Below are 25,661 nucleotides of genomic sequence, written 5' to 3'. Positions count from 1 at the left end.
CAGCCCGCAAGCTGCATCGTTACGGCTACGGATCGTCCATCGTCCGTAGCCCACCAAGGGCGCATCGAGCGCCGATAAATTTCTTATCGTAACAACGGCGGTCAACCGCCGAAAATCCCCCACACCCGACCGTTCCGAAATTCCGTTTTGTGGGGGACTCGCCGCCGAAACCGCCGATGCTTGCCGATTCGAAACCATTCGGCTGCCAGCCGGATATAAAAGAGGCCCGGCTGAACGTCTTCTCACCAGATCCTGTTCGCTGCTAGTCAGCGAACAATCCTGCTGCGAGCGTTCTCGTAGTCCGACCGAGAGTACTCGGATTCTATGCCTTATTTCCAGATACACGAGCGTTCTCGATACCGTTTCTATCTCCGATACGAGCATAGACTTATATGAATAGACGGAGCATACCGCTAAAAGCATGTCCCTGAGCGAGTAATCGGACTGCGATAGAAATAGGGAGTGTACCAGCGCTCTCTCTCTCTTCGCGCATGCTTATAGTGTTAGCTTTTCCATCAAATACACAGCAACATATTTGCTCTTCATTCAATATGTTATAAAAATGCCTTGAAAATGTGCAGTGTGCAGTTGTGAACAAAATAAAGGAATACTTTTTCATATATATATATATATATATATATATAAGTAAGTATTTATTCTAACCAACGCATATTTATATTTATTCACATTTACTACTCTCATATATCAGCTTTGGCATCCTAACCTTTATTTTACAATTGTATAAAAGTACTTTTAAATATATTTTTAAACAAATTTTATGTAAAACATTGCTATGTAAAGTTATAAAACAGAAAAAGTAATGAATCCTTTAATGTAAATACAAGAGAGAAATTTTAAATTCGTTACTTACATTTAATGTGATATATTTGTTAATATCACTTGGACATTAATAGAATTTTTATAATTATTTCTTTTCTTCTATTACAGATTACCTACTAAAGAAGAAATTAAAAAAAAATGGATAGATTTTATAAAATTTAAACATGGGACAGCGTGGCGAGAAATTAAAAATATATTTATTTGTGAGTTACATTTTGATGCTGCGTCATATAAACCGTCAATAATATCTAATCCAGACAGGAAATATTTGAAATCAGATGCTGTACCAATATTAGCTATAGATTCTGATACGAATTTTGATATTGATCACTATAATAAAGAAATAAGTACAACAGAGATATATACTACTAAAAATCAATTTTATACAATGAATGAAACTTTACTTAAAAAAAATAATACACATAAAGAAATAAATACACAAACATATACTGATCAAGAACAACTCTGTACAAGTAAAAGTTTATTGGAAATTGAAAATCAAAATATAAAACAAACTGATAATTTTCAAGAAAACCCTTTAAAAAAGGAAAGGTAATATTATTATACTTATTATTAATGATAGTTTTATTTTTTATTCTATTTTTTCTAGTTCTATTTTTTATTCTTTGCTACTTTATAATTAATAGAAATAATAAAATTATTAATAATAAAATAAATTTATAGAAAAAAGCAACACAACATTCCCATTAGACGTCCTCGAATAGGAAAGCCACGTTATCTTGGGGATATTAAATCATGGAATCTAGAAAATCCTGAACGATTAAAACAATATTTGGAATTGACAACAAAACATATTACACAATTAAAACAACGGAATGGTACATTGGAAAAAAAATGTCAAAGATATAAGAAAAAAATAATAAATTTTAAAAACCTATTGCTTCATTTGAAAGAACAAAATTTAATATCAAATGATATAGAACGAAAACTCAGTGTATGTATATAAACAAAATTTCTTTATAAAGTAACGAATCTATATATTACACATGTACATTATGTATTAATTTTTGTAAATAAAAATTATAATAAATTACAATATATTATACTTCTAAAAATATGTAGGCAGATTATTTTATAAATGAATGCGTGTATTCTTTAACTTTGATGCAAAAGTAGTTTTGTTCTTTTATTATATGTAAGCAGATTATATATTTTATAATCTTTAATTTTGGTGAAAAAAAATAGTTTTTGTTCTTTTATTATATGTATGTATAAGTAAGTATCAGACTGGATTTTGTGAATAAATTTGTGTATTTTTCAATTTCGGTACAATTATATTTTCTCTTTATTACATACAATATAATTTTTTTTACATGTAAGAAAATTATATATTTCAAATAAATGCTTTTGTATTTTAATTTTGTTGCAAAAAATAATTTTTTGTTTTATTATATATAATTATTTTATGTTTAAAAATTTTAATTGTAAGTTAAATAATTATTTAATTTACAATTAAATTATAATTAATATATTAATTATATAATAGATTTTTATTTGTAAATTTATTATTTATTTAATTTGTAATTTTATAATTAATTATAACTAATTACTATTTTTATAACTAATGCAGTTTTATTAAAATAAAATTTTTAATTATAAATTATATTTCTATACATTGAATAAAAATATAAAATGATATAAAAACAAAAAATATTTTTTAGATAAATTTTATGTAAATGTAATTTATTGTTAAACAAAATGCAAATGTATATGTGTGTATATGTATTTGCACATTTGCATTTTGTTTCATAATAAATTATGTTTACTTGAGTTCTTTATTTCCCTACATTTTTCGGAACAGCGCATGCGCGAAGAAGAGAGAGAACGCTGGTACACTCCCTATTTCTATCGCAGTCCGATTACTCGCTCAGGGACACGTTTTTCTTAGAAGGGGATAGGCAATGCTCCGTCTATTCATATAAGTCTATGGATACGAGCATACTCGTATACCCCGTCGAGCGTACTCGGCTCCTCCAGGCATCGATCTCCGTATGCAGGGCATTCCCTCATACTTATAGCGTTTTCGATTATACAGGATTTGAACGACCCAGGGTTGATCAATCACTATTTTACTATAAATGCAAGTCTTTCATTGGTGGAGAGGTTGCAATGACGTCATTAACCAACCCTGGGTCGTTCAAATCCTGTATAATCGAAAACGCTATTAGTCGAGTCGCCGCTCTGAATCCGCCTTCGTACGAGCGTTCTCGTACGTCCGCCGACCAGTTTCGGCCTCAAAGCCTCTAGTGCGAGCGTCCTCGTACTCCCGTCGAGCATACTCGACGTCCTGTTCCTAATTTCGCGTTGCCACGCACCGGGATTCATCCGCAGAATCCATACGGCGGGCAAACTACGTCGACCAATCCGCGCCGTCGAGCGACCCGTTACGATCTACGATCGAACGGACTCGCGTTACCGTCACGAACGCACTCACCGACGAGCGTTGCGTTGTACCAACCGTTGCGACACGATCGCCCGCGCCTGCGCTTTCACTGATCGCACCGAGACGCCTCACGTCGAACTTTAATAATCTGTTCTACCGTTTGCTTTAGATAATTATCTTACCGGTTGCCGAATAATTATTTCACCGTCGCCTTCATATTCATTTCACCGTCGCTCTTTTATTTTACGCCGCTTTAAATAATTATTTCACCGTTGCTCAAATAATTATTTCACTATTGCCGATACTTCACATTTATTTTCACGTTGCTTTCATATTTTTGCGCCGCTTTAAATAATTATTTCACCGTTGCTCAAATAATTATTTCACTATTGCCGATACTTTGCATTTATTTTCACGTTGCTTTCGTATTTATTTTACGCCGCTTTAAATAATTATTTCTCCGTTGCTCAAATAATTATTTCACTATTGCCGATACTTCGCATTTATCTTCACGCCGCTTTGTATTTATTTCACGCCGCTTTAAAGAATTATTTCGCTGTCACTTATTAATTATTTCACCGTTGTTAATATACCGATCGCACCGATAATTTTGCCATTTTGTATACTTTTTCGAATTCATTTCGCACACGCTTCGCATGTACACACGAGCATTGAAGCAGATCATTCGAAACAAATCATATCAACATCTTTCTCAATAAACGCTGTTTCATTACTTTGTTATAAACGAGCATTTGGTTTATTTGACATACCCCCAACCGACCGAACCTGGATTCCGGCGAGCTACTCCGCGTCCGCCAAAGCTCACACGGTTTCAACTGCAATGGTGTTCTTTATTAAATATATAACATAAATACTAACACTAGTGTATAAACATTATAAATAATATAATGTATAAACTATATACAACATAATAATAATCTATACATAAATACTAATACTACAATTGTATTTTATAATGTCCCCACGGTAGAGTATCGGTGGAATCGGATACGACGTGCCGCTTATCATCGTACGGACTGAGCACGAGCTTCGACTCCGACACGGTGTACACCTCGTGCATCTTTGAGCGGATGCACGATTGACGCCGCGTTAGCTCGATTTCGTCGTTGAGACACCGAGTGTAATCGTTGAACGTTATCGTTCTAGCGACTACATTTTTCTTTACACCTTTAACCTTTTTGGTATCTTTTTGTCCGGTGACTCTCAACGCGTACATTTTCGCCCTCAGTCCGACAAATTCCGTCATGATCGCGCCGTTGTTCTCATCTTTCATCAGACCCGGTATCTTCTTGTTCGCGCGCGGCATACCGTAAACGTTGTCCTCGGAGTAATCGCTCGTATCAAATTTTGAAAGATCGCGTTTCATATCGTAATATACGTTCTCGCATTGTAGAAAGTATGGTATATCAGACTGTCGGTATCGGTATACATAATTTTACACTTGTCGCGATACAGAGGTGCCATGTACTCGTAGTGAAACTCGTACAAGCAGGTCTTGGATATGTCGAGGATACACATACCCACGTAGATCGGCTTGTCGAATTTCACTTCGAGTTTTCGCAACTCTACGGCGATCAGATCCTCCGAGAACACGCTTCGGCTGTGAAAATTTGGTTTGGCGATCGTAGCCTCCACTCCGTATCGTCCCTCCCACTGTGTAACGAGCCGTACATCCGTATGATTTCGCACATTTTCCATAGTTTTACCAAAAACCGCGTTGTTCATTAATTTGTACAAATTTTTCTCGAATTCATTACTCGCGAGTGTCCGAAATTGTGTATTTAGTTCGATGTATCCTCGAAGCCATGGAGATTGCGCGAATTGCAGTACGCGGTGAATCTTTATAACCTGCAACCCGTGTCGAATACATTGTTGCAGGTTACGGTAGTGAATGACGTATCGCTGCTTATCGCACAGCGTAGCGAGTAACTTGACCTCCCCCGCTTGCCGGGCGGCTTATCGCGCGTCGGGCAGAACGGTAAGTCATTGTGCGCGTCGTGAAGATTCATCGGATACGCAAGATCAACTTCCAACACATAACCGATAGCCGAATCGGATGCAACGGACATTACATCAAAACTCGCGACATTTTCGACCCACTGAAAATCGGTATAGGGCAACGGTTGACACATTGCCCAGCCGTACAAGTTATTAACATCAAAGTACATAAGATACGATGATGGTTTCGATGGATCGTACGATGACATATATTTATTGTTGGCGTGAGCGTATCTGTTGGAGCATTGGCTAAGACCACCGCGTATACCGCGCTCAACGAACAGGACCATGTCGATGTCTGTGAGCAACTCGAACTTGATGCCCGTGTGCTTCAACATAGCGTCCCACGTATATCCCGGTAAAGTGTAATACTGTGCGAGATCTAAACCGTAACTCTTTATACACGTGTTTCGGAAATTTTGAAAAATATCCGCCAACAAAAGAACATCCGTTTTTAGATACAAATCGCTGTACTGTCCAAGAGTTTCGATCGAAAAAGTTTGCCAAACGTTTGTCGCGTGCGCGTAATCGCTCTCGGATACCGTTTCACCAGTCAACAAACTGTAAAATGATTCGCACGGAGGTAGGCAAATCTCCCGGAGCTTGTCGACGCTGTCAATGTACTCGTAGGGAAACACACCTTTGCGCGTAAGAAGATTGAAATTTTCCGCGGATAAATGGCTAAATTCGGCACGTGAAAATTTTAATTCGTCTGTTGTTATATACGATGCTAATTTTTGCAGACTGGTGCCGAGAAATTTAAACAAATCAATAAACCGTAATTTGACACAAATTTTGAAATTTTCATCCTCCGTATCTTTAACGTTTTTAGTAAATGAAATGTATCACTCTTTTGTCAGCGGCAGTAAATCAATGTTGCCTTCAAAGGCATTGGCAATGTCTTTAATAATGAAATGCGCGTCGTAACCGGATAAATTATGAAATATCACCGGGATAACGTGGGAGTCTTTGTAATTTAGATTGCACGACGAGTGCGCGGGACCTCGATAACGCCCGGTCAGATGGCAATGATCACGTACCCGCGTATCTTCCGGTGCAAACGGTTTCTCGCACACGTGACAATTTACGGCGCTATGGAATTTTTCCGATTCTTCCCGCGTAAGATTTGCCATGGGGACGACGGTGGTAAAGATCGCTTTCACACGGCGCGCCAAATCGTGGAGTTCATTGACGAACCATGCTACGCAATCCTCACCGCGATAAGACTTAAAACTAGATAATGAGTTATCGTAAGCGCAACTTACATGATATCCTACGCTAAACGCCTTGTGATGTTGGTAGGCGTATGTGGTACGGTTTTGTCTCTCCTTCTCCTTCTCCAGCGTACATTCCAGATGGGCGTACACTACGAACGGGAGCCGCTCCTTCCGATTGTAGTTGCGGAACGTCAGCCACTTGTTGTCTTCGTTGGGAAGAATGACGGCGCAGTCGTTCATCTTCCCGCAGTCGACGCTGTGGACTGACAATTTTTCCCGTGTATAAAAGTAATGTAGACACCTGTAATAATTTGTATGATTAAAACTGCAAATAAAGTTTCGAATTATTCTATAAATGTGTTTTTACTCACCGATCGCAAATGTACTTTTTATTTGTGTTCTTGCTCAATTGCGAGCTCACTAGCCGAGACAGATCCTTGATGCACACAAAGTGTGCCTCGTTGTTTCCAGGCACATAGAGAAGGTTGACATGCTTCTCCATCTTGTCGTCGGCGAGGCGCAAAGGGATGATTTTGGAGTCTTCGGTGGTAAAGACGTTGACGGAGATGGTGTTCAGTTTCTCGAATTTTGATATTTGCGGAAGCGTCATGGGGAACTCGATACCACACAGATTCAGCACCGTCGAGTAATGTGGGTATTCGATTGTTCTTTCCGGTGTTTTTCCGCTGGATGTAAAGCGGCGACGACTGCCCACGCAAAACACGCATTGTCCGTCGATTGCACGTTGACCACCGCCCTTTTTAGCATAATTTTCCGCGGTAACTGAATGTGGCATCCCGCGCGTAGAGGATTGAATTTGTTGACGTTGATGGTGAGGTCCAAGATACGTGACAATGCCCATCCGCTGTCGCGTTCTTGAAACTCTTCCAAAGATGCCAGGATGACGTCAACCACATGCTTCGTGTACCATTTTTGTACATCGGTTGCTGGAAATAGTTCACGGTTCTTGCGATGGTCTTCACGGCAGTCTTGTCGCCTGCGATGAATTCCCCGTTGAACGCGGTGTTGATTTTAACGTTCCCATGCTCCGCCATGACGCTCTGGATCCGCTCGATGATCGTATTTCTTATCTCTTCCAAAAATTCACGAGGATCGATGTATTCGTGATTGACAACCGCACCGGTTAGTATTCAATTCCTAAACGCCGTCTCGATCTCCTTCCACGTGTAGCCCTTTTTCTCGTATCCACCGTATCCGGCGCCGACGGGTACAAAACGCTCGTACAGGGTGTTCCTCACACTCTCCAGACGCACTATTCGCGTCACCAGAGAGTTGACTACTCCGGTTCGTTGCTTCTTGCGACATTTTTCCCTCAATATATTGAGGTACTCGTCGCACTCGTAGTCCCATGGGAGGAACTCTCCCAACGTTTTAATGTTTGCAGCTCGTACCGTAAGATCGCGCTCCTTCTCCATTGCGAATGACTTTAAAGATTCATATTTTTTCTCACTTGCTTTATATACCCGCTTGTTGCACACAACACTAATTAAAAATAGCGATGATGTCACACAAAATTGAAACCTGGCAACATGGCGCCTAAAATGCTGACGTAGTTGCCTGTTGCTATGGGCTTTTGTTCTAAAAATAGCGATGATGTCACACAAAATTGAAACCTGGCAACAATGGCGCTGCCTAAAATTTGTATAAACAATCCTTATCACCCCCTCCATTGTCTGTTCTAAAAATAGCGATGATATAATTTAAACAGGCGCTCTACTTGTGTAGAAAAAACCTGCACGTGCCTGCAAAGGATAAACAATTCTCGGAACTATGAATCATTTTTGTATAAACAATTCTTATCTTTTCCAGGAATCCTTATCTCCCAATGACTCATGTTTGTATAAACAATTCTTATCTTTTCCAGGATTCCTTATCTCCCAATGACTCATGTTGTATAAACAATCCTTATCTTATCTTTTCCAGGAATCCTTATCTCTTCCAGGAATTGATGTAATCTGATACCTTCCCCTCTCCCCCGCACCTCCCTTGTCACTCCCTCCACTCCAAAATTACTTTCTTTCCTCCAAATCGATGACGTCATTACCCCCTCCACTGTAACCTGATACCCCTCTTCCCCTCTTTATCCGCACCCCCCTTATTGCTCCTGGGTTAGAACCAACATAGCTATACTACTTTCATACTTCCTTCCGTCCACCTTAATGGACAAATTTACGCAGAGTTCCTATAAAATAAGTTGCCAATATTCCTCGAAAACATTCTTCTGCATTTATGAGTAAAATTAATTTATCAGCATAATGAAGTTCCTACGCATTATTCGTGTCAGGCACGGCAAATATTAAGCACACTTTTTCCGGAAAAATGGATAGATCGATATGGCCCAATTACTTGACCGGCATGGTCGCCAGATCTTAATGTTCTTGATTATGTTGTACGGAGCCATGTTAAGAATTTGGTAGAACATCGGCGTGACAGTACAAAAGATGAAGTACGCAAAGCAATACTCGCAGCCTTTAATATTATCATGTCGGATATGTCGCACCGTGCGACGCGCAATGTTGTACGAAGGGCAGAATTATTGTGCATTGAGTAACAAGGAAGCCACTTCGAACAGTTTCTGCATTAAATTATGAGAGTGAATTAGGTTTACAGGAGAATCGCTTTAAAAAAAACGCACCTGGCTATCTACCGCAAGTTGGTGTGGAAATGAATAGCGCTACATTTCCTTTACATAAAATAATTTTATTTAAATTAATAAAACAAAATAAATAATAATAAAAAGTGATAATTATAAAAATGGTAAAAAAACATTCTAAAAAAATAAAAAGACGCGAGAAAATTATCGTTCGGGCCAGCCTCATCTGCCTCTACCCGCTTGCCGCACATGTATTGCCACTCTCTCTCACCATACGTTGTTATTTTTCGTTGCCGTGCGATCGTCGCTGCTGTCACGCCTACAGCGTTGAGCTTACGGTCTAGCCGCGCATAACGCGCGATTATTCGTCAATCCTTTTTAATTAATATCTCTATTATTATTGCGAATATTGCAAAATGGTAAAGGACTTTTATGTTCAGTTTTCCGTGCTCTACCCGCCCTTGAGCGTTGGCACGGACATTATGAAACACCCTGTGTTCGCGATCGAAATGAGACTCCGATCGGAACAGAGAGGTGCCGGGTGCGCTCAGAGAGAGCGAAGGGTAAGATTAGCGGCAAGGAAAGAACGGAGCAGCGAAAGGAACGAGAAGGAGAGAGAACGCTGGCGGTCGCACGAACCGGCAACCGAGCGAGAGAAAGAGAGCGAAATGGAATGAAGTGAGCGAAAAGTGAGGACCCGCAGACGCGGGGAAACGGATCAAATCGTATGAGCGCGATAAATGTTTGTAGAGCGATGATACTTGCAGAATAATGCACTTTATTGTCAATAATTAATCAAACGAAATTAACAAAAGTTCGCTGGCGATTAAGCCCGTCGATTACGTTCACGCGACAAGCGTCTAAATCTCGCAAAAAAGAAAAGATTCGAGAAACAGCTGATTTCGAAGCCCGAAGTTAAGCTTTCGTATGCTTAAGACGAAAAATGAGAAAACTAATTACTAGCACTCAGCGACTTGAAGCGTCTTCTCACGCGGAATTGAAGAAAGCTTCTGGTTTTGCAAGAATGACCGAGTGAAACGCCTGTCCGGTTGATCGGCTTGCGACCGCCTTTTTCACATCGGAGAGAGGGCCAGATGATCGATGATGATTCGTGCAGATCTAAACTCAAGCGCTAGAGAGGGGAACGCTATCTCTGATGATTTTGAAATTTTCGTCTTTTCAACGTTTCTCTCGTGGCCTTCGCTGTTAGAAGTAAAATAAAAACAATAGCAGCGGCTCACTCGAGATTGTTTACCGAGGCATGTTTTTCCGCGGCGAACGCTAAACATGGTCATATTCTGCCTGTTAATGTGAATTTGTTACAACGTATACGATAACGAATTATAAAGACAAATTATAGAAATATATGACGAAAAAGAAATTATAAAAACGACATAACGCACGCAGCGCGAAGCTCGATCGTTAACACCCTGTATATATATTTTTTTTCTTGTTTTTTATTCTTTTTGTTTTATAATTTTTGGCTTTGTTTTGTTCACACATGAAAAAATATATTTTCTTAAATATTTTTTCATATATATATTTTTTTCATATATTATATATTTTTTGTTTTTATTTTTTGTTTTATTTATACATGAAAATGTGTGAACAATTAAGAAAAAAACCAAAGAGAAGCTTTTTAGAAGTTTGGCTTAGTGATGATAAATACACATCTTGGATACGTAAAGTATTCAATGATGATAGTTTTTTTCATTGTATTATGTGCAATAAAGATTTTTCATGCAATACTCGTGTTTCAAGTCATGCGAATTCTGCATGTCATATAAAAAATACGTCATTGAATGATACATTATTCAATAATAACGATGTAAGTTCAAATACAAGAAAACGTAAAAAAAATCCATTTCGACAACAATGGTTAGATATTGAGCAATTTAAGCCATGGCTATGCGAGGTGTCACATAATGAAAATTCATTTTTTTGCTCGTTTTGTAAAAAAACTATGATTGGTGACTTATCGCACATATATGATCACTTAGAATCCAAAGCGCACAGGAGGATATCTGAAAAAAATAATACAGAAACCAAGAAAACGAATAAAACTAACAACGTGACAAATGAATCACTTTTGACAATTGAAGAGCGAAAAAAATCAGCAGAAATTCGATTTGCCGCATTGATCGCTGATAAAAATATTTCGCATCAAACGGCAACAGATATTCTTAGTTTTTTTCAACAAATAGGAAAAGATTATAACATATTAAAAAGTATGACTATGGGTCGAACAAAATGTAAAAGTATAATTTCAAATGTGTTGTGTCCGGTTCAAACGAACCGTGTGGTAAACATAATTCAAAATACTAGATTTTCTATTTTTATTGACGAAACGTCTGATATTTGTAATGAAAAATGGATGACGTTTCTTGTGTGGTATGTTGATCTAGAAAAATTAGACATTCGCTCACAGTTAATAAAATTAATTAATATTGATGCAAAAAATAGTAGCGCAGAAAAATTATTTGATGCATTTAAATCAGAAATGTATAGTCTTAACATTCCATTTTTATATATTGTTGTCTTGTCATGCGACAATGCATCTGTCATGATAGGAAAAAATTTATCATTTAAAACAAAGCTAACAAAAATTTGTAAAAATTTATTAACATTTCCATGTCCGTTCCGCTGCATTAATTGCGTATAATGCATGTACAAAAATACCCGAATATTGCGAGAAATTTCTAAAAAAAATCGCAAGTTACATTAACGGTAGTCCCAAGCGTTTAGCTATTTTTCAAGAATTTACGGAATATTTTCAGGAAACAAACCGCAAAATTTTAAGATTGGCTGATACACGCTGGCTTTCTCACCATACGTGTGTGGAAAGACTTCTTGAGTCTTGGGGTGCTATTAAACATTTTTTGATCGAAAGAGTTGTAGATGAAAAAACAATATCTGGAGAACATTTATTAACCATAATACAAAAGGTAGATATCAAAGCATATTTCTTATTTTTGAAACATATTTTATATTTCTTTAATTTATTTAATGCATTTTTTCAAGCAGTGGAAACAAGAATCTATTTATTACAATCAAAAGCAGTAGAGTTTTTGACTACAATCTGTAAACACTTTTTAAAATCCGAGTGCTTAAAAAACGTATGCAATAATATCCAATTTTCTGAAAAAAATAATCAAAAATCTTTAAGCGAAATAAATTTAGGATTAGAATGTGAAGAATACCTAGACGAATTGACAAAAAACGGACATGCAGACCTAGTTGCGAATGTCCGAGAAAATTGTTTGCAATTTTACGTAACAGCTGCCGAGGAAATTAGTAAAAGATTACTAATTAATGACAAATTTTTGTCAAAATTAAAAGTTTTTGATGCAGATGTTGTTTTATTTGATTTTGACAGAGAAACATCATTCAATGATGTTTCTTTTATCGTTCAAACTCTCGGAGGTTTTGACGAAAACGGTTTAAAGAAAGAATGGCTTATTGTACATCTAGATTTTACAATAACAGAAAAAACAAATTAAAAAAAATTAAATTTTGATGACATGTGGAAACAGATTTTACAAAGTGAAAACTCCAGAAATACTGATAAATATCCCAAACTCAAATCTCTTATGAATGCTGTTAGATCACTTCCAAATTCTAATGCCGACCCAGAAAGAATGTTTTCAATTTTATCAGACTACAAAAGCCTTTCGTCCGTCTCTGTAAATGCCACTTGCGTTTTGAAATCAGCTTTAAAAGCTAGAAAAGAGACTGTTTTAGACATGGAGATTAATGAAAAGCACTTATCTCTCATGTCGACAGACAACTTATATACACATTGTCCTAAGAAACAGAAAAGTCTTCTTAATCTATATGCTGCAGATGTTAATGATATAGTTAGTCCCTCGACATCTAATACGCAATAATAATGTTTAAAATAAATTTAATAATATTTTTTATATGATACAAGAAAAATAATTGTGTGCTACTTTTATTACAGAGGTATAACAAGTATCTTGTCTGCAAATGACACCACATTTATAAACGACAGGAATGTAACAAATATTTTGTCTGCAAATGACATACTTGTAAACGATATGTAACAAGTATTTTGTCTACAAATGACACCACATTTATGATCGACAAGTGTATGATAAGTATCTTGTCTGTAAACGACACCATATCTATATAAAGGTAATGTATAAAGAAAAATGAAAAGTGGTACAATAGGGCTCCTGGCGAAAATCCACTTGAAAAAATCTAACGCACCATTAGTGGAACCTCTTGGGTGGTGCGGAAGACCACTATATTAAAATGGTTAAAATAAAGTTAAAATACTAAACTATCTGATGTATAATCACAATGGTATGCTTTGTGCAGATTACTTTTGTGTTAAATAAGATAGTCATAAATATTTTTTAAGTAAAAACATGTTTCTTTTATTTTCAATCAATTCTTTCCTTTACTTCTCAATGTATCTTGCTATTTACAAAAGATATTATGCATTTATAATGTGATTTTTCACGTTAATGTGTAAAATTGGAACATATAAATAAATTAATAATATATTAAATATGTTTAAAGCTTATTTTTGTCGCAATTAACTCATGTTAATATGTTTTAATAGGAAAAATGTTTTTCTACTAAAATTGCAGAAATGTTACTTGTTTTGTTTATATATTGCGATATATAATTTTTATTACTTTATTCTTATTTTATACATTAACGTGAAAAATCATATTCTGCAAATACATAATGTTAAAATATTTTATTAATATGAATATGATGTATGTTTCATAAAAGACTGTAAATCTCAGAAAAAATATCGCGTCAAGCGAAAGCAACACGCCGCTAGTCGACTTAGTCGCGTGGAGCAAAATTCGGGAAAGCATTTTTGCTGCCAACGCTTGGCAGAAGAAATGGTGCGAGCGTCAAAACCGGTTTGACGCTCGCTAGGCTTGGTGGGAAGGAGATACAAGACATAGGTCCGCTCACTTCTACCAGTCGACAGCCGAGCGCACACGGACACGTGACGTCAGCGGGTCTCGGTTGTATTGCGTATGGAGCTCTCCGGGGAAAACTGGCAGCTCTGGCTACCGGCACGCAGTGCTGCCAGAAACAAGCGGCAGCATCACACAAATCAACCGAGAACCGATGACGTCACCCTATCCGTGTGAGCTCGACCCGGTCGACCAATGGAAGAGAACGCACGTCTTCCTTCCACCGAGCCGACGCAACAGACGATAAATGCTAAGAAGTAATGGCCGGTTTATGCTTCGGTCTTAATCTTAATCTTAAGAGTTGATAACGTAAAATGCCATAAGGGCGTTTATACTTCCCTAGTCTTAATCTTACAAGGGGAGGACGCGGACTTCGGGTCACCGATTTCAAAGAAATTTTTATATGGTATAGTACTCTATCAGAAGAGTACTTTAGTAAAAGGATAGGGCGCAACGCTCAGCCGTTTTCGAGAAAAATCGATTTGAAGTTCATGACGTCCCTTATATTCCGGTCCTGTTGGATCAATTGTCGAGATGGCGGCGTAGCTCGGGCACTTAGGCTCTGAGCTATCACGCTGTCGACCTGGGTTCGATCCCTGCCTATTATACTTTTTTTTTATTTATTTTATTTATTTTAGCAAATATTTATTCATTATATTATTATAATGAAATAAATTAATTTTAATTAACAATTTTGTTTTTTTTTTAATTTGCACTTTTACTACTTCTATCATATAAAAAATAAAGTAAAAAAAACGTCTACGATTTAAATAATATTATAATTATTATTTAATACCAGAAATATTTTATTAATTATAATTTAATTCGGTATGTAATTTTTCACTCAACTTCATTGAGTTACTTATTGCTCCAACCATAATATTTGTATACCTAATGTTTTCACATCAGGTAACTGCTAACAGTTTTTAGCTCTCCTTCAGACTACTTCCCTTCTGTAACGTATATTCCTACACACCAAATTAAATTATAATAGTATTATTAATATTGGTCTTCCGCACCACCTTCGAGGTTTCACTAACGGCGCGCTAGGTTTTTTTAGTGGACCTTCGCCAGGAGCCCTATTATACCACATTTCATTATTCTTTTTATATGTCTTTTATACATATGTGATGTTATTTGCAGACATGTTAGTAATATTTTATTTATCTATAAATATGTGACGGGATAGAGAGTTAGCACAAGATAATTGATTTTTTTGAAATTTTATTTAATATATATGTAGAATAAATCTTAATATAAAATTATCACAATAGGACTAGTCAATATATTATTACAATGTTATCACATAAATTAAATTTAAAAAATTATTATTAATAATAATAAATCAATAATAAAAAATATAAAATAAAAATATAAATAAAAAATTAAAAAATAATAAAAATATAAAACTTGTTTAATAAAGATAGGAGATCAAGGGTCAGGCTGGTTGATCGTGCCAAGAGTTTTTTTATGAAGTGATATTTATTTGACGTTTCGGTCAATGATTTTTGACCATCTTCAGAATAGTTTAAATCTAATGACAAATATAATAGTATATAATATTATGAAATCATCAAGCCGAATTTTCGGATAATAAAATAAAATAAATAAATTACATACCAGAATGAAATCTCAAAACATAATTAATGGTCAGTGTTTTATACAGTCCGTTGATAAAGATAGCTCGAAATACAGATTGTTAGTCATTATTGACGTTAAAAGACTTAATTAAACCTCTAAATTCGTTGAGCACACTTAAGAGGTCAGACGTCTCACTTGGTAGAGCACAAATCTTATTCTGAGCAAACGGCAAATTCAAAAAGGAGAGGATAGGTAGGAAGTTAGGAAGCAAGAAGGGGGGGGGGGTATTTAAAGAGGGGATAGTAAACTAATGATATGACTGTATGACGCTGGTAACGAATTCGTATCACTTTGAACATTTATGCCATGTAACTGTCTCTTGATGAAAATCATTTCAGAAATTAATCTTTTGTTATAAGAATGTTCTATATCACAGATCTCTGCACCGTCCCAATCAAAGTTATGATTAAGTCGACTGCAATGTTCAGTAATGACTGAATTTTGACCTCTCCTGACAGAACTTCTGTGTTCATCGACTCTAGTTCTTAATTGTCTTTTTGACTGTCCTACATAAGTCACGTTACAGTCATTACATGAAATCTTATAGACAATGTCATTGTGGGAGTCTTTTTCTGCAATGTCTTTATGTCTCTTAATAAAAGTATTCAGTTTGTTAGGTATAGTATGTGCTAATCTGAATTTATATTTTTTTGTAATATGTTTAATTTTTTTTGACACAATGTTAGCGTAAGGAAGAACAAAGAAACGTTTATTGTCCTCATCATTGACATCATTATCCAACAATAAGCGTCTGTTATTATATATGTAATATTTTATTCTTTCTCTAATACCGTTAAAAATGAAAGGTAAAGGATAGCCATTATTCAATAAAATGTTAATAATGAGAACAAAATTCTGTTGATAAAATTGTGGATGAGACAAACCCAAGACCCTGTCTATCAGGCCAACTAGCACACCTCTCTTATGTGATATCGGATGTTGAGAGTGGAAATTCAAAAATCTGCCAGAGAAAGTAGGTTTTCGATACCAATTAAACATAAACTGATTGTTGCCTCGATATAATGTTATATCTAAGAAATTGATATTATCTCCCCCTATCTCTGCGGTGAATCGCAGGCGATCGTGTACGGAGTTGAAAGATCTGAGGACATCCTCAATATGTCTTCTAGGAACCATAGTAAGAATGTCATCAACGTATCTAACATAAATCGGTAAGCTGAATTCTAAATTTTCCATTGCTCTCAATTCAAGATCCGTCATGACGATGTCAGCCAAAATAGGAGAGAGGGGGGAGCCCATTGGACTTCCAAAGGTCTGTTTATAGATCTTGTTATTAAAAGTGAAAAAGGTTGAACTTAGAACAAATCTTATGGCACTGATGAACTCCTCCATAGAAAACAATGTGTTATTAGAAATAATTGGCCATCTGTTAACAATACCTGCAATAGCCAATTCCGAAGGCACATTGGTGAAAAGAGAAACAACATCCAATGACACGAGGTCCGTATCATCATCAATTATCTTATCCTTTAACATATCAATCAATTGAAAACTATTTTTTATGTGACTGTCAGGTTTAGGAATACTGTTATGCAAAACATTGTGTAGAAACATGGCTAGTTTATATAACGGGCTATTAATACATGAAACAATGATTCGAAGCGGACAGTTATCTTTGTGAACTTTAGGAAGTCCGTATGCTCGTGGTAAGGTGCCGTCAGAGGATAGTAAGGACAAATATATAGATTTGCTAATAAAACCTTTCTGTCTCCATCTGTTAAGGTGTGTTTTAAGACCATTAATAATCTTTCTTGTCGGGTCTACAGTCACAACCTCGTAAGTGCTCTCATCGGAGAGAAGCAAATTCATTTTGTAAAGATACGTATTCTTGTGTACACAAGAACTAATAACACATTGTTTTCTATGGAGGAGTTCATCAGTGCCATAAGATTTGTTCTAAGTTCAACCTTTTTCACTTTTAATAACAAAATCTATAAACAGACCTTTGGAAGTCCAATGGGCTCCCCCCTCTCTCCTATTTTGGCTGACATCGTCATGACGGATCTTGAATTGAGAGCAATGGAAAATTTAGAATTCAGCTTACCGATTTATGTTAGATACGTTGATGACATTCTTACTATGGTTCCTAGAAGACATATTGAGGATGTCCTCAGATCTTTCAACTCCGTACACGATCGCCTGCGATTCACCGCAGAGATAGGGGGAGATAATATCAATTTCTTAGATATAACATTATATCGAGGCAACAATCAGTTTATGTTTAATTGGTATCGAAAACCTACTTTCTCTGGCAGATTTTTGAATTTCCACTCTCAACATCCGATATCACATAAGAGAGGTGTGCTAGTTGGCCTGATAGACAGGGTCTTGGGTTTGTCTCATCCACAATTTTATCAACAGAATTTTGTTCTCATTATTAACATTTTATTGAATAATGGCTATCCTTTACCTTTCATTTTTAACGGTATTAGAGAAAGAATAAAATATTACATATATAATAACAGACGCTTATTGTTGGATAATGATGTCAATGATGAGGACAATAAACGTTTCTTTGTTCTTCCTTACGCTAACATTGTGTCAAAAAAAATTAAACATATTACAAAAAAATATAAATTCAGATTAGCACATACTATACCTAACAAACTGAATACTTTTATTAAGAGACATAAAGACATTGCAGAAAAAGACTCCCACAATGACATTGTCTATAAGATTTCATGTAATGACTGTAACGTGACTTATGTAGGACAGTCAAAAAGACAATTAAGAACTAGAGTCGATGAACACAGAAGTTCTGTCAGGAGAGGTCAAAATTCAGTCATTACTGAACATTGCAGTCGACTTAATCATAACTTTGATTGGGACGGTGCAGAGATCTGTGATATAGAACATTCTTATAACAAAAGATTAATTTCTGAAATGATTTTCATCAAGAGACAGTTACATGGCATAAATGTTCAAAGTGATACGGATTCGTTACCAGCGTCATACAGTCATATCATTAGTTTACTATCCCCTCTTTAAATACCCCCCCCCCCTTCTTGCTTCCTAACTTCCTACCTATCCTCTCCTTTTTGAATTTGTTGTTTGCTCAGAATAAGATTTGTGCTCTACCAAGTGAGACGTCTGACCTCTTAAGTGTGCTCAACGAATTTAGAGGTTTAATTAAGTTTTTTAACGTCAATAATGACTAACAAACTGTATTTCGAGCTATCTTTATCAACGGACTGTATAAAACACTGACCATTAATTATGTTTTGAGATTTCATTCTGGTATGTAATTTATTTATTTTATTTTATTATCCGAAAATTCGGCTTGATGATTTCATAATATTATATACTATTATATTTGTCATTAGATTTAAACTATTCTGAAGATGGTCAAAAATCATTGACCGAAACGTCAAATAAATATCACTTCATAAAAAAACTCTTGGCACGATCAACCAGCCTGACCCTTGATCTCCTATCTTTATTAAACAAGTTTTAATTTATTGTGGGTCTTCTTCTCAATAAAAATATAGTTAAAAATAATAAAAATATAAATAAAAAATAAAAATATAGTTAAAAAATAATAAAAATATAAATAAAAAATAGAAAAAAGATATTAAAAAATAAAAGTTTTATTGTTAAAAAAAATAAAATTAATATTAATATTAAATTAATATATAAAATTATTTTTATATCTATTTAATATCTTATTTTTTTATTATAATAGGGCCTCTTCCGCCCTGGCCACCTCTCTGTCCCCACCCACCTCTGCCACTTCATCCACCTCTGCCACCCCATCCACCTCTGCCGCTCCATTCACCTCTGCCTCTCTATCCACCTCTGCCTCTCCATTCATTTCTTCCACCTCGCTGGTGATACTAGCAAGCGCGAGACTTTCCGCCTCCTTTTCTTTTTTCTAAAAAATAAGCACATTTACAGATAAGTACTATATTAAATAAAACAATCATGCATATAAATTAATCATTTAATTACAAAAAATAAAAGAAAAAAATTATTTACCACTTGTTTGTTCCTCCGGCTGCTGCTGCTCTTGTTAGATGTTTTCTATGTTTTTATTTGTATTTTGCTATTTGTATTTGTAAATCAGTAGAGTTTCTAACCACAGTTTGTAAACACTTTCTAAAACCTAAGTTTTTAAAAAACATATGCAATAATATTCAATTTTCTGACAAAAATAATCAAAAATCTTTAAATGAAATAAATTTAGGATTAGAATGCGAAGAATACCTCAACGAACTGACAAAGAACGGATACTTAGACATAGTTGCGAATGTTCGAGAAAATTGTTTGCAATTTTATGTGACAGCTGCCGAAGAAATTAGTAAAAGATTACCAATTAATGACAAATTTTTGTCAAAATTGAAAGTTTTTGATTCAGACGTTGTTTTATTTGATTTTGACAGAGAAACATCATTCAATGACGTTTCTTTTATCGTTCAAACTCTCGGTGGTTTTGACGAAAATGGTTTAAAAAAAGAATGGTTTATTGTACATCTCAATTTTACAGAAACAGAAAAAACAAATCTTAAAAAATTAAGTTTTGATGACATGTGGAAACAGATTTTACAAAGTAAAAGCTCCAGAGATTTTGTGAAATATCCAAATCTTAAATCCCTTATAAATTCTATTAGATTACTTCCAAATTCTAATGCCGATCCAGAAAGAATATTTTCAATTTTATCAGACATAAAAACGAAAAAACGAAATAGCCTTTCATCCGTCTTTGTAAATGCCATGTGCGTTTTAAAATCAGCTTTGAACGCAAGAAAAGAATCTATTTTAGAGATGGAGATTAATGAAAAACATTTGTCTCTCATGTCATCGAACAAATTATATTCTACATGTCCTAAAAAACATAAAAACTGTCTTAATCTACATGCTGCAGACGTTGATGATATAGCTGGTCCCTCAACATTTAATGATACGCAATAATAATGTTACAAATAAATAGTATTTTTTATATAACACAAAAAAGTAACTGCTAATTTTATTACAGAGGTGTAATAAGTTATTTGTCTGCAAATGACATCACTTGTAAATGACAAGCGTAAAAAGAATATCTTGTCTGCAAATGACACGACACTTGTAAATGACAAGAGTAAAAAGAGTATCTTGTCTGCAAATGACACCACACTTGTAAATGACAAGAATAAAAAGAGTATCTTGTCTGCAAATGACATCACATATGTATAAAAGAAATATAGAAAGAATAATGAAATGTGGTATAATAGGGCTTCTGGCGAAGGTCCACTAAAAAAACCTAACACGCCGTTAGTGGAACCTCGAAGGTGGTGCGGAAGACCACTATTAATAATACTATTATAATTATTAATAAACTAATAATACATTATTTTTACAATATTTTAACAATACTAACAAGAGTACAATAAATCTGACTGCATTTATAATATATGTTACCGTCTCCTCCACTAATCTCCATAGTACAGTAACTCTTGCTAATATGCAGCAGTTTAAAATTAATGATTTAAAATGGAATAAAATATAATATGGCATATGGAGCATATATCATAGATTGTTGGTGTGAAAATTTTAATTATTTTTTATATAGAAATAATTCGTCTACATTTGAGACGTTAAAATGTACACCGATCTCAGATTGAGATACTAGAGTGTACGAAAATTAAGTACATTATGATCTCACTATTCGGATTCTCCGAATGTACGAATAGAAAATTATTGAACGGGAGAAAAAATATCAGGACGCGAGTGACTAATTGTAAGTTGGGAAATAATTAAAAGTTTTACAGGTATGTAAAATCTTTCGAGTCGATAGACATAAATGTCAAAGCAAGCATGGCTAAACAAATAAGGCGAGTGGCAAGAACATAGCATATGTTAAATTTACACTTTGTTACAATATTGCAAAATAACTTCATTTTTCTATTGACAATAGCAAATCTGAATTATTGCAAAAATTGTTAATTTTAACATATGCAAATATTATTAATAAATATAAACTAATATTTTTTAAGCAAAAAAAAGATTATTTGGTAATTTACACTGTTAGAAACAAATGCGGAAAAAAGAAAAGAAAGTTGCGCGAAGCAAATCTCGAACACGGGATTTTTCATATTCCAGCCACTTGCCTTAGAAACACTTACTTCTTAGCATTTATCGTCTGTTGCGTCGGCTCGGTGGAAGGAAGACGTGCGTTCTCTTTCATTGGTCGACCAGGTTGAGCTCACACGGATAGGGTGACGTCATCGGTTCTCGGTTGATTTGTGTGAGCTGCCGCTCGTTTCTGGCAGCACTGCCGGCACGTAGTCGACGCTAGCCGCCGAAAAGCTGCCTATCAGCGATCGATACCGCGAGCTTGGTAACAAGCTGCCAACGCATTAGGCGTTAGAAAAATACGACAACTTGTTTTTCGGCGATTTCTTATACGGACGCGAACTAACCGCTTGAAGGCCGCTTCGCTCGGAATAAACAAACAGCGGCGAAATGAAGGCCAACGATTCTCGAAGCTTCGAACGAACAAATTCTCGCTTTCTTATTAGTAATGCTGAACAGAACTCATTGGCGCTTTAATGTATTTAGCCGTAAGCACACGACCGGACATTGCACACGCAGTCAGCGCCTTGAGTCAATTTAATGAGAACCATAAAAGGATTCATTGGATGGAAAACGAATTCTAAGATATCTCGCTGGTACATTCAATCACGGTATAATTTACAGAAAATTGGCGAAACACTCACTGAATATGTTGACGCCGACTGGGGAAATTGCATAATGGACAGACGCTCCTATACCGGTTCCGTTTTCATTCTCGCCGAAGCAGCCGTATCATGGGAATCTCGCAAACAACGAACAATCGCGCTCTCATCCACGGAAGCGGAATACATGAGTTTATCCGACGCAGCCAAAGATGCTATTCATCTCATCGGTTTTCTTAAAGAATTAGGTTTTAAATCCTTAACTAAAGTTTCAATTTTCAACGACAACCAAGGAGCAGCAAAATTAGCTCAGAATCCCATGTTTCATTCAAAATCAAAACATATCCACATCAGACATTACTTCATTCGTCAAGCATTGCAGGACTAATCAGATCAATCTCAATTATCTGCCAACCGAACGAATGATAGCGGATATTCTAACAAAAGCACTAGCCGCACTGAAGCACGAAATGTGCCATAAAGGACTCGGCATCACCAACATCAATCTCGATGGAAGCTCGATTTGAGGGGAAGTGTTGGAACTCCAAATCTAGTTCCCCGATTCACCCATAGGGGCGCTAAATACATCTCGAAGAGATACGCGATTCCCTCTCTACTCTTTTTCTTTTTACGTACGCGTGGCATGTTCTTATTATATCTCATTAGAGAATTAATCTTATGTTTCATACTATACCGCAGTAAGCGTTGTTAATAACATACGTAGTTTATTTTATGTATTTTGCGGTCTTACAAATATATATATTGTTCTATTCAGAACTAGTGTATTCTATAGTTCCCGGACACGATAACCTATCTTTCCCTAACAAAAAATTTTATTTATTATTTTTATTTATTATTATTTTATTTATTAAAATATAAATATTTATATTATAATAATATAATATTATTGCGTATTCTCTTTAAACTCAGCATTGCAAAGTAGTTGCAAGATGTGGCACATCATTGTGTTACTTTTTCTTTTTGAAAGGTTTTTCAGTTTGGTTGCCACGACTATACCAAAACTATCAAACTCAGTGACCTGGGGCATTGGTGGCAGTTTTACAGTTGGCAGCGGAGTACTAATTGCTTCAGCCACTCGCTCGATGGAGTCCTTTAAATTTCTACTTCTGCTACTTCTACCTATTAGGCATAATTAAAAAAAATTATTTTTGTAATTCGTGTAAATTATAAAAAGATAATATTTATTCTTTATTAAAGAATAAACACTTTGTTGTCAAATACTCTGAGTTAAATGAATAAAAATACTTACTTGTTTGAGAACTATTTGACATATCCTCTTCGGAAAAAGACTGCCGCTGGCTTTCGTTTGAAACTGTCCTGCAAAATGAAATATCTCGAATAATATTGTAAGCATTACTATTAATTGATAAAGTTTACGTACGGTGTACTTAACAATGTATCTCGAACAAAAAACATTTGATCATAAAAGTGCCACTTTTTTCGCCGAGAAACTCTGCCGGAGCCACTCTCGGCTGCCGCTCCTCGGCAATAATCTTCATGAAAGTGTCTCTTAATGACTTCCAACGCTTCGCGGCAGCATCAGCGTTTATTTCTCCTGAAATACAAAAGATTTATAAATATTTATTTCAAATATAAATTGATTATAAAGTAAGTAATATAATACATTACCATTTAATTCAGTAGAAATATCCTGCCATATCTGCTTTACTTGTTTTTGACCACGTTGAGCAACAGGCAATCGGAAGTTATATAATGGCTCACGTTTCCTCACTTCTTCAATCAGTCTTTCATCTATATCACTAGATTGGTAGAAAGAATTGGTCACCTCAGAAATAAATTCGTCAGTGCTCTGTTGTGGTATTCTCGCCTCGGCAACAATTCCTTCCATGCCTCCTGAAAGCGCTCTTGCGGATTATATCCCCATTTTCTAGATAAGAAATTATTACATAAACATTACAAATTATGTTTAATGTAACATATAAATAACAAACTATTGGATTCGTCCTGATTTAGCAACAATACTTTTATAATTATACTATAATTATACTTGTATAATTATATACCGGGGCGCGTTCACTTGGCGCGAGACACTACTTTGTTGATCTCAATATACAATTTTAACCTTAAAATAAAAATGTTTATAAAATCAATACTTTTAATTGAATAAACTTACCATATTGCGGATAAAAATATCTTGAATCATTATCTATAACAATGTTAGGATATCCTGCTGCGCAATTGTGATTAGCTATCTGGCCTTATTCACAATTGTTTCGCAAACTCCACACATATTTACGAAAATCTGTTAAAATCAAATTTATTTCTTCTATACATTTATATATTGAAGCTATATAAATAATTTATAATAATATATAATTGATTAATTTACTACTTACATCTATTGAGTCGTCCATTTTTGCTTTTACCGCGAACACTTCTACCGCGTAGTACGCTTAGAAGTTGGAAAATCTGAACTTCTGAGCGTCGACGCTGAAACAAGTATGACGTCATAAAATCGTCTTGACGCGCGTCAACTGACATTCATGAAAAGGCACCTTTAGGAGGATCCCGACTGAGGATCGCAGAGCTCGCAGCGACACTGAAAATGATGCAGCAAAAAAAAATATTCGTTCGCGATTAAGTACTGATCGGACAGAAGAAACCGTTCGCGACTAAATCCGAAATTTACTTCCAAGAATCTTTAAAAACTTTCGGGCCGCACAACAAAGCAACGACTTTTCACGACCTTTTGGACGACTTTTTGACGATAATGACTTTATGACAAAAAACGAACTTTTTTGACGACAGAATCGCCTCGGGCACGGATTTTTATACCTCCTTTTTGGGGTAAATCCATCAAAAAAATTCTAAAATTTCGTGGCGAGGGTCAAATAGGAAATAGTTTTACAAAGAAATTATAATGCGGGAGAGGATGGCGTCACTTTTAGTAAATAGGATTAGGAATTAGATTATGATGTTATTTATAATAGGGATGCTATAAAGGGCTCTAACGATGAGCATGAGAAATAGCGTCCATACATAGTGGGGAGTAGGCTTCAGAATTACATAATCTGGTTGGAGTTAATTAGCTCTTAGTGTCTTAAAATCTAGATGATTTCTTGGGGATCTAAGATGAACCGATGGGTAGTCCATAGAAGCGGTTGATCTAATTCTAGACTATCTGATTGGAGGGTTGAAATTCAGTGGAGTACAGTTGATAACGTCTTAGGTCACGGACCTAATATTTTATGCAATTTATGATACGCGGTCGCGTACTCTGGAGACCTGTGAAAAGTATAGCTAATGCATCTC

General features: G+C 35.5%; 2 protein-coding genes, 2 long non-coding RNA genes and 2 pseudogenes across 5 annotated transcripts; 1 reads left to right on the top strand and 5 right to left on the bottom strand.

Annotated features, from left to right (window-relative positions):
• Positions 1–407: 407 nt before the first annotated feature.
• LOC136998265 (uncharacterized) lies at positions 408–1,696 on the top strand. 2 transcript variants are annotated; one of them, XR_010888876.1, is made up of 3 exons: positions 408–645; positions 949–1,392; positions 1,525–1,696. It is a non-coding gene; the product is annotated as an uncharacterized lncRNA (long non-coding RNA). The 2 variants fall into 2 exon arrangements; XR_010888875.1 differs by lacking the exon at positions 408–645 and having other exon boundaries at positions 653–1,392.
• A 351-nt stretch (positions 1,697–2,047) lies between these two features.
• On the bottom strand, positions 2,048–5,094 carry LOC136998264 (uncharacterized; annotated as a pseudogene).
• Positions 5,095–5,106: 12 nt separating this feature from the next.
• On the bottom strand, positions 5,107–6,720 carry LOC136997825 (uncharacterized). The gene is made up of 2 exons (XM_067349223.1): positions 6,113–6,720; positions 5,107–5,944 (listed from the first exon to the last, which is right to left on the bottom strand). Exons 1-2 carry the CDS (start codon positions 6,718–6,720, stop codon positions 5,107–5,109), a joined length of 1,446 nt encoding a protein of 481 aa, XP_067205324.1.
• A 92-nt stretch (positions 6,721–6,812) lies between these two features.
• Positions 6,813–7,512, bottom strand: LOC136997824 (uncharacterized; annotated as a pseudogene).
• Positions 7,513–14,529: 7,017 nt separating this feature from the next.
• On the bottom strand, positions 14,530–17,639 carry LOC136997809 (uncharacterized). Its single transcript, XM_067349134.1, has 2 exons — positions 15,676–17,639; positions 14,530–15,589 (listed from the first exon to the last, which is right to left on the bottom strand). Exon 1 carries the CDS (start codon positions 17,524–17,526, stop codon positions 15,925–15,927), a length of 1,602 nt encoding a protein of 533 aa, XP_067205235.1. The 5' UTR covers positions 17,527–17,639; the 3' UTR covers positions 14,530–15,589; positions 15,676–15,924.
• A 4,508-nt stretch (positions 17,640–22,147) lies between these two features.
• On the bottom strand, positions 22,148–25,347 carry LOC136997682 (uncharacterized). The gene is made up of 3 exons (XR_010888320.1): positions 24,018–25,347; positions 23,638–23,943; positions 22,148–23,507 (listed from the first exon to the last, which is right to left on the bottom strand). It is a non-coding gene; the product is annotated as an uncharacterized lncRNA (long non-coding RNA).
• Positions 25,348–25,661: the final 314 nt, after the last annotated feature.

The sequence above is a fragment of the Linepithema humile genome, chromosome 2 (assembly GCF_040581485.1).
Source record: "Linepithema humile isolate Giens D197 chromosome 2, Lhum_UNIL_v1.0, whole genome shotgun sequence".
In the NCBI taxonomy this organism is placed as follows: domain Eukaryota; kingdom Metazoa; phylum Arthropoda; class Insecta; order Hymenoptera; family Formicidae; genus Linepithema; species Linepithema humile.
Note: the sequence above shows the minus strand (reverse complement) of the source record. Positions and strands in the feature narration are given on the sequence as shown.